The sequence below is a fragment of the Leptonotus elevatus genome, chromosome 14 (assembly GCF_054856555.1).
Source record: "Leptonotus elevatus isolate MCC_2025b chromosome 14, RoL_Lele_1.0, whole genome shotgun sequence".
Classification (NCBI taxonomy): Eukaryota; Metazoa; Chordata; class Actinopteri; order Syngnathiformes; family Syngnathidae; genus Leptonotus; species Leptonotus elevatus.
This window is the reverse complement of record NC_141252.1, coordinates 4,675,313-4,691,618: the sequence shown is the minus strand read 5'-3', so window position 1 is coordinate 4,691,618 and position 16,306 is coordinate 4,675,313. Positions and strand designations below refer to the sequence as shown.

At 39.6% G+C, this 16,306-nt stretch overlaps 1 protein-coding gene and 1 long non-coding RNA gene across 2 annotated transcripts in view; one reads left to right on the top strand and one right to left on the bottom strand.

Annotated features, from left to right (window-relative positions):
- LOC147162654 (uncharacterized) overlaps nucleotides 1–16,306 on the bottom strand; it is a 42,379-nt gene that overhangs the window by 5,520 nt on the left and 20,553 nt on the right. The window contains exon 3 of the long non-coding RNA XR_015097026.1: nucleotides 7,771–7,925. This is a non-coding gene — a long non-coding RNA (uncharacterized LOC147162654). The remainder of the gene's footprint in view (nucleotides 1–7,770; nucleotides 7,926–16,306) is intronic.
- Nucleotides 6,416–16,306, top strand: part of LOC147162655 (uncharacterized) — a 28,248-nt gene continuing 18,357 nt past the window's right edge. The window contains exons 1-6 of the mRNA XM_086094293.1: nucleotides 6,416–6,615; nucleotides 13,918–13,967; nucleotides 14,611–14,721; nucleotides 15,571–15,675; nucleotides 15,770–15,923; nucleotides 16,063–16,223. Of these exons, the coding sequence (XP_085950419.1) occupies nucleotides 6,558–6,615; nucleotides 13,918–13,967; nucleotides 14,611–14,721; nucleotides 15,571–15,675; nucleotides 15,770–15,923; nucleotides 16,063–16,223 (639 nt within the window). The 5' untranslated portion in view covers nucleotides 6,416–6,557. The remainder of the gene's footprint in view (nucleotides 6,616–13,917; nucleotides 13,968–14,610; nucleotides 14,722–15,570; nucleotides 15,676–15,769; nucleotides 15,924–16,062; nucleotides 16,224–16,306) is intronic.

The window sequence follows — 16,306 nt, the reverse complement described above, 5'->3', positions numbered from 1 at the left end:
GTGGAGAGTCAGGTCCAGGTCCGGAATTTGACCTGAACATGCAAACTTTCACGTACAAATGGATTTGGGATGCCATCTCATGACCGATCCCATTTACTCTTCACACGCTGCTCAAGGATGCTGTTTTTTTTCCCCCAGTCTCGACAAAATCATGTGATGCCATCATTCCAATGTGAACATTTTACAATAGTTTAGATTATTATTCACCCCACTTTTTTTACTTCCACATTTCTCAACTGATTGAAAATTACGGAAACCAAAGATTCTTTCCGTATTCCCAAAATTCCCACTCTTCCCATTCCCAAAAATATATATTTTGATATGACACAAAAACTTCCCCATCTTCACTTATCCAGGAGATCTTGGGAACTATTTATCACACTCCACAATTTCCTTCATTTCCACAATAAAATTCCCAAATGTGGAAATTTTTCCACATTTACTTCCTCCTTCCACATCACCAAATTCAAGCCTCACATGCAATTTCTACAGAAAATGCATGCTCTCTTAAAATCAAGGTTTTAAAATAGCAAGTTGTCATGACAAATAGGAATGGGAGTGTTCAATCTCATTTCCTCTTTATGAATTATAAAGGAGGCTAATTAGGGACACGGTCTCGCCCATGTGGCGCCTTTAAGCTCATGCGTGGACCAGCGCCACGTGGTCGTCACATGAGAGGCAGCGCTTCAATCACATGGATGAAAAGTGTTAGCGATACACGTCCACCTCACTAGCATCTAATTTTATGGTCCTGAAGTTGAGGGAATGTTATACAGTGGTTTCCATGGCAACTGCAGGCTCTTGAACTTTGCATCGTGCATTTTAATTGGAAACTCAATCAACTGGATGTTTGCAAATGCCACTAAATGATTCCAAGTGGAGATAATGAACATGTACAAGAGGCCTCAGTCACAGTAAATGACATTAGCTGGAGCACTTTCACCCTCTTTTTCCCTGGCAGCCAGCACAGTGCAGCTGGTCCGAGTAACAATATGGTTTTGATAGGGTCAGGGCCATCGTTCTGTTTTTGGGTGAAGTCAAAGGTTTCAGTTTGCTCATCTTGATCTAAAGCTGTGATTTACATTATGTCACACCATCAGTTTTGGTGGCAAAAAAGAGATAAGATGAGATAAATGAAAACGAGTCAGAAGAAAACAGTGGAATTTTTGTCTAAAGACACATTTTTTTTGGGGGGGGGGGGGTAATTGGAGGCAGCATCCTGGACTTTTAACCCCAAAAGTGGATGTTAGCCAAGTATTCAGTCTACAAAAAAACATTGTGATAGCATATTAAGTCCAACTTTTTGAATTAGCATAAATGTTGCTTTGAATTTGTGTGCTACATTTTCAAGTTATGAGCATATTTTATGAAAATAAAAAAATGTGAACATGAGCCACGTGAACAGATCAATCTATTTAGCCATAAAGAAGAAGAAAATAATTTCATCGTAAGCATTCCAGTACCTCAGTAGAAAAGGGATTCACGTCTTCGTGTATGGTAACCTAAGGAATTTCCAACGCTGATGTGACGCTGATATAAATCACCATCGCTTATTTACAGTATAGCTTTTATATAACTGAAGCGAATGCGATTTTAACACGGCCGACAAGAATCTGCTAACCAAACAAGAATGCTTGGACAAAACTCAAAACAAGACAGACATCGGGCTTAACAATAAAGTCACTGATGTAAGATCCACAAAACAGTGGAACCTCATTCACACATGGCAACAAATGAATAATTTTTAGATTAAATGAATGTACAAACAACCAATATGGCTGAGCGTCAATTGGACTAAGTAGCAAAAACCAAGAAGACATAATGCCCCACTGACAAGCAGAAAGACGTCAAAACATCCAAAGGTCCAAAATAACAAAACCCAAAAACATTAATGGCCCAGTTGGAAAAGGGTACCATTCATCCATTTTCTTTAGCATTTACACTCATTATGGTGGCGGGTGAGCTGGAGCCTATCCCGGCGGACTTTGGGTGAGAGGAGGGGTACAGCCAGGACTAGTCGGTGGTCAATCACGGAGCATAGACAGAAAAAAAAAATCAAGACGACTAAACATCCCATAGAAACAGGACCAAAGCACCAAGACGTCAAAACATCCAGAGGTCCAAATCACAACGAGAACAAACATCAGACAATGTGGTCAAGAACAGCTGTAGGACCAAACGCAAGTGGATCAAATACCAAGATGCCCAATCTCCAAAATATCACCCAAAATAAGAAGCCACGACTTGAGGTGTGTGTGTGACTATACTATACATTTAGATTTCGTCTTGCTCACGTGACGTCCATAAACAAGTCATTGTGTCACATAAACTCACTGGCGGCTGAGCAGGGTTGGAGGTGCGATAAAACCGCCAGCATCGTGTAATGAAGCAGACTGATGAGATGCTGAGCTTGCAAGAAGAAGAAGGCTCTGCTTGTTAAAGGCCTGCTGGCAGGGTCGATGCTCTTTGATTGACAGCAACAGTCATCAATCAGACTGGCAGGATCACAATGACAAGGTGGGGCTAATTGGAGGAAGCTTACTCAAAGCCACAGTGTGTAGGATTTAGTGCCATCTAGTGGTGAACAAATAATTCATTCATTTCAAAAACACACTATTCATTTCAATAATATCCCCCAAAAATATGTTATATCACAACAATGTTCATTAAAAAAATATATATAATCGTAGATCTAGTAATCGCTAGTTAACTCATTGACTCCCAGCCATTTTCACTGAATTAATCCCCTTCGCTCCCGGCTGTTTTACTGGATTTTGACTGATTTTGCAAGGCCCACAGAATATTGTGTTCTATTGCTATAAAAACATGGAACATGCCAAAAGAAAGATTAGAGTTTCTTCTTTCATCAGGAAAACAAGTATACTTGTATCTGTTTCCGTTTTGCAGCAAATAGCATTAGAAGTTTCATCATTATTCACAAATCTGTTTACAACAGTGGGGGAAATACCTTTTTGCAACATGACTGTGGTTGATCTCTTATATTCTGCAGTTGAGAGGCTGCATCAAAGCCTTCTGTATGCTCTAGCATAAAAATCAAAACATTAAAAACTTATAAATACGTCTTTGGGAGCAGGGTCATATTTAAAATAGAGTGTATTTATACATTTTTGGGAGCAAATTAGTTCATTACAAAAGGTTGCGCCGTGCCTGACAGGAGGCTGACATGTTTCGCCGCCATCTTTCAGCTACGGATACCCGAAGAAGAAGAATTTTGACTTAGTTAACCTCTGGCGTTGCGTGCATCTGGAGCGCTGTAGATCCTACTTCGCTTAGATAGTTTAGTTTTTTTCCCCATTTCCTTATTTACCATTGATTCTTGCTGCAAAATGTGATATCTGCGGCATACAAAAAAGGCACCTGCATTTGGACTGAGTGTGAATTTTATGGTTATTTTTTTTTCTCCACAGTATAATGCATCATTAGGGTTTGTCACAGATATTTATTCCTTTCCTCTGCAGCCATAAATGAAGAGGCTTAGCGAATGTTGTTTTGAAGGTGAGCCAGAAATAAATGCTGCGTCACTTTGGCTGTTGGGTGGGGAGATGTAAAAAAAAGATGATCTCTGTGATCATCTTGAATGTGGATCTAATGAGAACTGTACGCAGTCGAGGATCTGCGTGCCAACAGACTATAAATATCCCTCCTGATACGTGATGGTGTGATTGTTTCCTGAAATACAACACTCTGGAAGTTCCATTTGGGAATACTACGAAACTCTGGTTTAAAATGCAGGGAAAAACAACAGTCAAAACAAAGACCCCGCCTAAACTGAAGCTACCTGATACCTGGACTGCCCGTCACAGTGTAACGCTTCCTCGCATTCTCCTGTTATTGATCCACAAGGCTAATGCACCATCAAGTTCACATGGGGATCACTTAGTACTAACGCGCACCAATGGACCAGGATGAGCTCTTCGTGCGTGTCCACTCTCGCGAGACAGTAAAACAGGGATTTCTTAACGTTGGGTCAACATTAGGTAGCTACACCCTGACGGACTAATGAGCATTTTCAGAACATCTGACATGTCCTTCAGGCAAAACCGCATTTGACCTATATCTGCTCGTTGTGTGTCCAGCTGCTGCTAATGACGTTAGCGATGGAGCTAAGGAAGCGGCTAATCCATTTTTAACTGAAACGGTCTAAAAGCAGTGACGGCTGCCTGATGTCTGTTTCACAGAGCCGTTCCCCAAGTGGCTTATAGAACTATACAGTAAGTCATTAACTGGTCAGGACCAGCGATGCCTTCTCTGCCAGAAGGATTTACTAACGTTTACAACCTACAATCATACATTTTACTGTTTGTATCATTTATCCGTACTCTGGTCGCAGGTGAGATGGAGTCTATTCCAGCTAACTTTGGGTGAGAGGCTGAACTGGTCGCCAGTCAATCATTTACAATTACAACTTATTCTCATTCATCCAGGGCATTTAATCGATCCCATATGAAAAAGTTGTATACAAATTGCATATAAATTTTATCTGTTCTAACAGAATTATATGTGGATCCTATATGCCGCAAAACACCCATATACAAAATGCATACAATTTATATATGTTTCAAATCGTGTTTGCCATATATGCACAATGTAATACAAAAAGTCTTATACATTTTGTATACAGGAAAACTAATGCAATTATACTACTGCTGTTCATACATGTTTCCACGTGCAAATTTTATATGGCATGCCATCATAAATGCCAATTAGTGGTGAATGGTGACATCCTATTAGCACATCGGTTTTTAAATATATTTATGTAAGAGTTTTATTGATGTTTTGTATTTTGGTATTTAGACAACCAACTATATTTGCTCTTTGATAAATCAAGATAAATAAAACAATAAAAAGTCAAATATTCACAAAATGCATTTATGAATTACATGTATTTTGGTTTTACTAACCTTAAAAGCACACTTTCAAATTCTCACACTTTTATTACAATACAACAAAATATCATTTTTGATGACAATAGTATGTCAATATATTGTTGTGTACTATTACATTTCTTTAATATTTTTTTTTTTACATAACTGTCTGTGTATTCCATTTAAAAGCACATATCGACGCTGTCCTGTAAAAAACACTTATGTGCATTTTTTTTACGTTTAAGGGATAAAACAATGAAATAATATAATATACATATGAGTAATAGTATTAAATCCTTGTAAATAATTTTAAGCAGTTACAAAGAAAAAAATTGAGAGCTAAAATTTAAAACTGCAGAGATGTAATTAAGATCCGCCTTCGCACGGGCACTTTCTCTAGAACGCATTTTCTTTCTCCTCGCTTGTCACAGGAAACATTGACATTTGAACAAAAGTAATTTGGGCACATGAAGTCATTTTCACTCACAGAAGAGACTTCCCTGCAAAAACAAATAAACAACCCGACAATGTACAAAAGAAACAAAAATAACCGATTACACGTTGTCATCATATTGTTTAATTTCGCAATGAATCCAAATGATGGAGGTGGCGATGAAGGTGTATGATTGTTTTGTGATGTTTGAAGCACGCTGCGGATGCGCAAAGTTAGCCTGAATAGCTTCACAAACGTCACTGGACTGCAGCTTCTCATTGTGTCAGCCATTATTCAAAGCAAGTGATTACGCTCTGCTCTTGAATGCAAATTGGAGCGCTAAGGTCCGGAATACCAATGACGAGGCGCCTGCCGGCTGCATCAGACTTTTCAAACTTCTCAGACTTGCTCGTTTCCTTGTGTCTGACTGAGTCGACATGGCCGCTCTGGCTCAAGTTGCCTCCACAAAGAGGGGCTTGAAAAACTGCAAATCTACTTACGGCCTCTTATCAGTGTACACACACCAACATACACATGTAAACAAGACATGAGCACACATGTTGGGTCTACATTTGTAGTGGAGACATCTCATTGACACAATGCATTTCCTAGCCCCTTACCCTAACCTTAACCATCACAACTGATTGCCTAATCCTAACCCTTACCCTAACCCCAACCAAAACCCAATTCAAACTTAAACTCTAAAACCAAGTCTTGACACTTAAAAAGAGGTCTGGACTAATGGGGACCACCAAAATGTACCCACAAGGACACGTGGTCCCCACAATGATAGTAAAAACCCAGAAAATGGTCCGTCCCCATGATGTGATATAAACACACACACACACACCATCAGCACTGGAGCCATAGCTGAACGTCCTTGTCCGATGAGAGAGATCAATGAGCGAGGAGGAGGGAGAAAGAGGAGGAAGAGGAGGATTAAGAAGGAGAAATTGAGGGATGGGGAGTCTGTGCTGGGAGGGGGTGATGGCGGATGAGGGGTGGGGGGCAGCTCCTCCCATAAGCAAGTTATCGAGCCGCGCTGGAGGTCTGTGATGTTTACAGGGCAAGCCAGTCTTCAGACGTCAGCGAGCGCTCTCACTCGCCTCTCGTCGGATCGGGGACCAGGAGAAGAGCGGAGGAAAAGCCTCCCCGCCATTCCGCCACCTGTCCCGCCTTTTACGGCTTAGGACCTTGTCTACTCTGCAGACGCCTCTAGCACCTCCATCGCCGCCATCATGTGCGACTGTTTCCACCTGGCCTTCCCTAACTGGCATGGCGCGCCCTCCGGCACAGGTGAACATCTGTCCCTTTTAACTTGATGTTTAATCTTGTTTGGGCTGAGGCCAGCGCAGTGGGCGGGTGGTCATTTCTGTGGTTCGGGGTTTGAATCTTGCTTGCCTGGGCACTTTGGCTTCCACTCCAAAAACTGCATGATAGCTTCATTAAATGACATGTCAATTTTAAGGCCCGGGATCTGGCATACCGCATGATTTTTTTTTTTATGCTATACTAAAGCAAATCAAGTTTGTTGACTTATTGTTCAATGGATTTGTTTGTTTTCATTTTGGCAGAATCTGATCTGCAGCAAAATTGCGTTTTTTTTTCATTGGACAAGCATTTAAAATTTTCACCAAATGCCGTCAAGATGAATTGAACAATCATATTTATTTTTGGTCATCACTAATTTACATAACTCATGATTTGAAACTCAATAAGTCCAGCAGGGGCAATTGTGTATACGTAATAATATTGAACTAGAAAGTGGCCTACAATGAAAATGAGATCAAAATTGTCTGCAAGTGTTAATGTGTGCAATGTGAAGGAGTGGCGACCAGTCCATATTTTGTCGTTATGTGTTCTCTGGCAACCGGTCCAGGGTGTACCTCGCATCTAGTTCAAAGTCAGCTGAGAGAGGCTCCATCTCAAAGCCACCCAAAGGTATCAGACAGGGTGTTGAACTCAAGGCCCAGGGGCAAGACGGATTACCGTATCATCTTTTGCGGTCCACTAACGCAAATAAAGCATCTACTTCATGTTTCTTACTGAATGGATTTGTTCTTTTCATTCTGACAGAAAAACTGTACACAAATTGGCATTTTATTTAGCTTGAACCGGTTTTACGAGCATTTATTTTGACCAACCACTTTTTAACATAAATTCGGCAATAGTTACGACATATACCATACTAAAATATTTGCTTGCCACTATTTCCCATGACTCCTGATTTCAAATTCAATTTGTGGTTATAAACAAAATAATAAGGGGCAACTTTGTATGTGTAATAAAACCAGATGATTAAACATTTAGATGGCTTTTATATTCCGCAACAATGAGTTTGACACACCTGGGGTGGGCAGTATAGGAAAATGGATGGATGTTTGGGCTGAACAACATGCTGACTCAGCAGCAGTGTGTGTGCGTGCGTGTGTGTGAGGTGCTAATGCCGACCTGCAGTGAGAGCTGGGTGTGTCGTCTGCAGAGATGTCATCATCTCTTCTGGCGAGCTCGCTATCCTGCTGCTGCTGCTGCTGCTGCTGCTCTGCTGCTGCTGCTGCTGCACAGACGTGCTTCCTGTGTCGGCCTCAGGACACTCAAAACCGCGGCTGCACTCGACCAAAAAGAAAAAAGAAAAAGATGTGTTTACAGTCGCCACCTGTAACTTTGCAGCACATTAACAAAACAGATGCCAAATGGGGTGAAATTGGCATTCTTTGCTGTTCCTGTCACAGCCTGCTGACTTGCCTCCTGATGCATCACACGTTTTTGTAGCCTCAAGGCTGTTAGATGCAGTCGGGTCAAATGGGGGGAATTCTTGCAGGTTTTATGGTACAAGCACATTACAGTGATATCTTACATTGGTGGTGTAACGGTACATCCTGCTGCCTTTCATGCAGATGGCAGGAGGATTGACTCGAGTCGCTACTGCAGCCACAGGCCCAGATAGAAAATGAATGAGTTGCATCGGGAAGGGGATCTGGTGCAAAACTGTGCCAAACAAATCACGCGAATGACTCGCTTTGGCAACCCTTGACGGGAAAAGCCGAAGGTCACAACAGCTTGATAATGGTACCTTGACTTCCAACTTCCAAGTGCACAAACTTACGAGTTTTATTAGTTTCAAGCAGTCACTCGGTTGACTTTTTTGCTTTGAGCCAAGAACTGTGGTATGCATGAGCTTCGAATATATCAAGCTTAGCCAAGGAAATAATTACATACCACTGTAGGAAGGTCCACTATGGTTAAAGCATTTTAGCCAGTCATTTCTGGGTGTGATTCAAATTAGAGGCAGCACGATGGACGAGTGGTTAGCATCTTGTTTGTATGTTGTGCATGTGCTTGCGTAGATTTTCTCCGTGTATTCTGGCTTCCTCCCCAATTTCAAAAACGTGCATATTAGCTTCATTGAACTCTCTAAATTGTCCAAAGGTATAAAAGATCCAAAGGTGTGTCAATATATGCCCTGTGAATGACTGGTAATCAGCCCAAAGTGAGCAGTAGTAGTAGTACTAGATAAATGGAGATAGTTTGCTTTCAGAAGATTAAAAGTTCATAACAAAGCTCACATCGATACGTTTCAATTTCAAGATTGCTGAAGCCCGAGTATCATGTTTCTTGAGTACTATGATTCGATTGGTCAAGTTATTCCTGGATGTGATTTGAATTTGATTCAATTTCTTAGAAGCCGAGCGTGGCATGTTTAATTTTTGTCATGTAAAGTTATTATTGAGTTCCAGTACAGGCCGAAAGTTGGGACACACCTTCTCATTCAATACATTTGCTTTATTTTCATGGCTGTACATTGTAGATTCTCACTGAAGGCATCAAAACTATGACAACACAATTTGAGTTATGTACTTAACGAAAAAAAGGTGAAAATACCCAAATAAATAGCTACCCATTTCTCTGATTACTTTTTCGCACATTCTTGGCATTCTCTCGAGCTTCAAAAGGTAGTCACCTGAAAAGGTTTTCCAACAGTCTTTAAGGAGTTCCCAGAGGTAAGAATGACAAAAGTAAGCAATAAAGTAACTGGAGCAAAGGATGGCTATTTTGCAGAATCTATCATATAAAACATGTTTTCAGTTATTTCACCTTTTTTTTGTGTGTTAAATACATAATCTTGACATCAGTTCACAAATAGTTTTGTTGCCCTCAGTGAGAATCTCCAAAGTAACCAGTCAAGAAAATAAAGTAAATGCGTTGAATAAGAAAGTGTGTCCAAACTTATGGCCTGTACTGTATGTAAACCTAACTCAATAATAACCTGACAAAACTACATATTTATGTAGTATTGCAGGTAAAAAAAGAAAGAAAGAAAAAAGAAGTACAGTAAAGTAGTTACGAGATGAGCAGCTCACATTGAAACAGTTCCATATATGTGAGTGAGTTGAAGCTCGAGTATCATGTTTCTTGAGTACTATTTTGGATTGGTCTGGTCTCGCATAATGTTAAGTCATTCTTGGTTATGATTTTAAGTGGATTGCATTTTTAAGATTTTTTTGAAACCCATCCGCATGATTGTTTTTTTTTTTTTTTTTTAATATCTCATAAGGTCAAGTGTTGATTGGATTGTGTAATTTTGTAATGTACAAACGTCTGGTCATATAAAAAAAGGAGTGCAGTCGTTAAATAAGTAGTTTGTTTTCAGCAGATTAAAAGTGAAAATCAAAGCTCAGGTCGATATCTTTCAGTATCAAGATATTTGCTGAAGCTTGACTGTCATGCTTCAGTACGTGCTGCACTTCACATCTCGGGTCCTGTAATATCTATGAGATGAAAAGGTGTTGATTTTGTTTTTTAGGCTGGAAGGCACTCAAGGTCAGAACAGGGAAAAAAGAGATTTAAGTTGGGAAGCGAGCCAGGTGGCTCCTATGTTCAGTTCTGCGGTGAAGCACAAGTCCCATTTGGCCAGAGCAGGAAAATGGTTGCAGCTTTTTTTTTAAGACATTCAGTAAAAAGCAACAAAATCCTACTATGGATCAACACCTTCTGAGACAAATAAATTATGACGGTCATGAAGAAATTTAAGAAAATGTCAGTGCAGAAAACACGGCATTTATCTGTCTGAGCCTTTCAAACAGAACCCGGTGAAATGTGTAAGCTTTCAACGCAGTTGACACGAAATCCCGTAATGTGATAATTAGATGGTGTACTGTATAAAATAGTTGGGCGGAGTGAACGTCGGGTGATAAACTCCTCAGCCCTGTACTGACATTGAGGAATATGGAATTATGTTTTGGATACTAACTCCAAAATAGAAAAACTGTCGTTTCTGTGTATCGATACTGTAACGTGATCGACAACAAAGTGATATACGTATATTGATATTTTGTCCCAGCCCGAATATGAAACAAATAGTTCCATAACTGAAATTGTGAAATATTCCCTTAAATAAATATGTATTTAAAAAGCGTATTCAACACTGATTTTATCAATGTTGTTGCTGTGGTAATGAAGCAAAATGGCAAGAAAGTTGAGTGAGGCGTTATTTACATAATCACTTTGTGGGAATGAGTGCAGTTTAAGATATTAAATTTGAAGATTATGTTGAAGAATTAGCTTAAATTTCTTGTTCCAGTAAATTAGAATTCAGTATATTGATAGCACGAGGTTGAAATCAAATTGTGTTTTCATGGCTGAAATCCTATTATGATATGCTCGTCTGCGGTGAAAGGAGCTTGTGTCCGAGCACAAGCAAGCCGCTGTGTGACTTTGGATGACTTTGTTCGAGTTACGCAAGACAATTAGACAGGAAACAATCTCTTAAGCGCTTTAGGTTTTGTTTTTGCAAGACATTATGATTGGCATTAAACTTGAACGTCCGGGTGTCACGGCATTGCGCTTGTAAAAGAAACAAATACGATAAGGTGAAGTGCTCCGAGGGAAGAGCAGCCACACCCACGTCTCGAGCTGCAGTGTCAACCTGCAGCGAATCATCTGCAGCATCGCCTGCTGCTGACAAAATGCTGCTTCAGTATTTCTCAACTGTGATGCCAAACAGATGCAGTTATCAAACATGTATCAATGAAAATGGGTGTTAAAGTGGATATATCTGCTAAATGTGACTTTTAATGTCTTGCATACAATTAAGTGGATCGTCTCGTGTCAAACTACCCAACCAAGACAATATTTTTGTTAGTTTCATATTTCTGAAAATGTGTCTGTAAGCGTAACATTTGTATTCATTTATTTATTTTTTACCTTTTTGTGACATCTGTGTTGCTAATTTACATAATAACTGCCCCCTCGTCGAAGTCTAAAACTGTGCTCACCATTGGCCCAGCAGTGCATGAGGTGATCCTTGACTCATTTGCATTGAGCATAGGACCGACCGCCCTCTCAAAACAGCTCGTCCATCATTTTCTGTACATCTCACTTGAGAGGGGCAAAAGTGTACCTTAATTCTTGATCTTTTGCTAAAGCATGTTATTAAGGCATCTTAGACATCTTTTTCAAGTGTGAAAAATGCATAATTATGTCTCCTTCAAGGTCTGTGCAGTGAGCACATGACAAATATTTGAGAAAGGAGTTCCTCTCGTCTGCATTGTTGGACTTGAAACGTGTCGCGTAAAGCGACAGAAAAAAACAGCACTTTATCAATGGCATGCACTTAACACGAGCTAAGATGATTGTAGCCATGAAACAGCCCGACACCTTCTTGCCGCAACCTTTAATCCATCTAATCCACTTCAAGACAACATCCTGGAACATCAGCCTTAGCAGGATGGAGAGGAGAGATGCTTTCAATTCACAACTATTAACATGGTCGTATCAGAAACGCAACAGTAGAGCTGAGGTTTGCCTGATGTGAAATAAAGTGAGTTTTTCTTGGGTGTAAAATTTTCATACCCGTCCCACCTTTCTGTTTCATGCACCTACACATATTTGTCGCAAAAAAATAAAAATAAATTAATAATAATAATAAAAAGAAGAAAAAAAAGGACGTCTGAATTGTAGTTTATTTCGTGGCAAAATACTGTTCATTGTTTAAACTACTGATTCATAAAGTGTGGCACGGGTGATACGAAATAACTATTTATAATAATAATAATAATCAATCTTCACTATTTGTGGCCAGGCTCAGTCCCTACCCTCATGCAAATAATGGGGTCTACCTCATACCCTTTCACACAATGGCGACCACAAACCACTTTCTGTGTGGGTACGTATTACACAAAGCAATGACTTAGGAAAAACATTAAATAGGGTTTAAATTATGACCATGACAGGATTAATGGATGATTCAATGTGGAATAAAAATGTTCAAAACTAAAAATGGGAAAATAAATGCTGGATCCACATCTTTTTCTGGTTCTAACCCAAATTGAATGTGCCCCGTTATTGGCCATACCCCAAATTATCTGTGACGAAAGCCACATACTTTGACAGTATCAGACATTTTTAAATGTTTGAGCTACATTTAGTAATATTCAGCGCCATTAGTCATTATGACAGAGAAACACATGTTCACACATAAGGTGTGTACTCCCACCCTCTTTGTCTACGCCAGGCTGAACAAATCATTTGAGTCACTTGTGTTTAAAAGGACCTCAAGCCATTTCCAGGACTTGAACAAACAACTTCAGCAGGTAGGTGAACTGCTTAAGTAAATATCTCGGGTATTTAGACTTTTTATTCGATGTAGAGATTATATTGTGTATGTTGGCAATGTTCCATTTGGTCAAATTAATGTGGACCAGTGTTTTTGTTGTTGTTTGTTTCTTCTTATCGCCAAGTGGAATGTGATTTGATGTTTTTCCCCCCAAAGCTAACATACCGCCATCTCTTAACACTAATGCACTTATTAAAGAAGCAGTTGGAGCTCACATGACAAATGTTAGCACAGTGAGTGAGGTCTTACTATGCAAGTTTGTAAACAACATGTAGTACAGTACACTTGATCAATACCCCGAATACAACTTTATATCAGCTGAATGCAATTTTAGCAACCTGGTCTCATGATAATCATCTGGGTATATTTTGTGCCAACAAATTGAATGAGAGCAAGACAAATACTGGGCTCATTAAGTGGGTTATTATTAGTATTATTAATATTATTGCAATGTTTGGGAGAGTGGGGGAAGTGGGCCGGCAGCTTGCTGATACTGTTCTGTTCAAATGGGCTTTTACAGTCACTCAAATGCAGTGATTGGAATCATATGTAGTACGCACTGTACATGATATCAAACATAAGCGGTGTATTTAGTGTTTGGAACTGCCTGGGGAAATGTAGCAGCTGTGGACGCTCCCATCTTACGGGATCAAATAAGTATGGGTTCACTATTGAAAAGCAATTTGCTCCGCTATTACCTCAAACACTGCACAAATGTTTACTTAAATGAACCGCATACGTAAAATCTGAGGACAAGCTATCAGGGCTTCGGACACTAACAACAAGCAACCAGATGCATTTGTAGTCAGATTTTCCCTTTTTGGAAATGCGTCTCATGTATGGATCAATAAAGAGGATCACTTAACAGAACATGGAGGAGATGGGCCCCGGGGGGAATTGTTGCCAGGAAGAACTCTACAAAGTCTCAACAACAATTAAGATAATACAAATGTTGAAGTAGTGTGTTGCGTTTATGTTTGTAGGAGCTGGACGCAGGTTGAGAGCGCCGGACCTTGGCTCAGAGGACCACTCGGTGAGTCTAAATACAATCTAATACATTTGAGCATCGTAGAACCACTTGTTGGATCTTTTTTTTTTAAGAGGCAGATCTAAAAAAAGAAAAAGAAAAAAAAGAGGACAAATGGAACTGAAATTTAAATTTTTCATTTTCTTATTGTTTTAATTTTACTTTGAACCAGAACTAGAATAATTACTCGAATTCCCAATCATGTGATAAAGAAGAAGAAATGCAAAGGTAACAAAAGGTGGTGTTAAGGCCACAAATCATTCTTGGGAGCTGACAATATCAAACAATTGCCCTTAACATGGATGGGAAACACAAATGTAATACTGTACCTTATAATTCCCCCAAATGTCAATCAATCAAAATCTCAACTCCAGTTGACTTTACCTCTCTGCAGTCTTCTGTATAGACATGCTATCCATAAAGGTTGATGAAATGCTAAATATCTACTCAAGTACACCAACAAAGTATTTCTATGTTGTTATTCCCCACCACTGAAGAAATATCACAACTGTCAATGGCTCAGAAAAGTGTCATTATCACACCTTTTGCTTCCTTCTGGCAACATGAAGCTGGCAGAAACAACCCCCCCCCCAAAAAAACACAAGCGTTTTCAAATTAAAGCATAGTCTACCTACTGTGTCATCTACAGGCTTGTGACGAGCCGTCTCATTTCACCGAGGGCGAGAGACCACGCCCTCAGGGATCGTCCCCCGTCGAGGAACATCCAGAGACAGAGAAATATAGCGACAGTGACAAGGAGGTAAAGCGCAGTACGGCACACATGACTCGAAACTGGCCAACAAACGCTCACATAAATTATTGACTGGAGCAATTTTCTCCCCAGCTCAAAAACTCATTTGAGTCAACTGTATTTCCTCTTGTGTGTTAGATACCACACTATGGCCCAAACGTGCTGCTACATTTTTTTGCCGTTAGAATTCTTAGGCCAAATTAATCACCTTTTGGAGAGCCTAGCCTGAATTTTTCAAAACTGAGCCCCGAAGCATTTTATAGCAAACATGAAATTTGGTAGGCATGTCTATCATATGTAGAGACACAAAAACAGCTCAAAAACCAATGGCAAAAAGATGAAAGTCTTCCATTTTGTCTTGAAGTGGCCATTTCTGTGTAATTTCTGGCATTTCCAGGTGTTTACATTATTTTTTTAAAACTCGTGCGAAAGATTTTGTCTGATTGGTACCAAATTTCAACCCTGTATGCTTGACAAAGGACAAATGAAAATGGCATTTTCTTTTATATCTTTCACTCTCTCTCTCTCTCTCTCTCTCTCTCTCTCTATATATATATATATATATATATATATATATATATATATATATATATATATATATATATATATATATATATATATATATATATTTCTTTCTTTCTTTCTTTCTTTCTTTCTTTTATAGATTTTTTCCACCATCAACCACAAAATTCTGATACGTGACCCGACCTAGAACAAAACTGCCATACACTAAAGAGATTCAAAGGAGCCCACCTACTCTCATAAATGTATATTTGCAGTCCTCCATCTGGCTCAATTACCTAAATTTGCGCATATAATTCAACAGCTTTTTTTTTCTTCTTCTTTTTTTTCTTACAGGAGGATGATCCACACCACAAAAGAGGCAGGGGAAAGAAGGGTAAAAAGTCTGGCTTTGGCTGTGGGTTTGATCGCCGCTCGACTCCAAAGATGAGCAAACTGAAGGTGAGTAATTTTCCAGTAAATTTCTCAGGATTGCTGAAGTGCACCAGTTGTTCCTAAACATCTACCTTCCTACCATATGTTGGTGTTTGGACAGGAAGCGTATAGCCCAGAGTCAGGGATGATAGTGAAAACAGCCAAAGATGGTGGTGCAGAAGGTCTTGTATATGGTGGAGGAGGTAAAGAAGGCATCTTCATCAAAGAAGTGGTACCAGAGTCACCTGCCTCTAAAAGTCTTCAATTGAAAGAAGGTATTCTTCCAGTTTGACAAAATAAATACACGTTTTCCAAGACGATGGCGAACATAGTTCTAAATTCAGTAGTGCATTTGCTGCGGAATTATTATCTTACCAATATGCTTCTAAAAATGTTCTACTTCTTTAAATGCAGGCGATCAGCTTCTGAGTGCCACCGTGTATTTTGACAATGTGTCATATCAGGACGCCATTCAGATTCTGGAGCATGCTCAGGCTTATAAAGTGAAGCTGTGCCTAAAACGCAAACCCGACATCACAGAGACAGATCCCCTCGCTGAGTCTGACATCATCCCTGTAACTATTTTAGTTTATATCTTCAGACTTTTTATGGTGTGTTCTTTTACTTTGGCAAAACTAACATTCCTGTTCCTAAACAG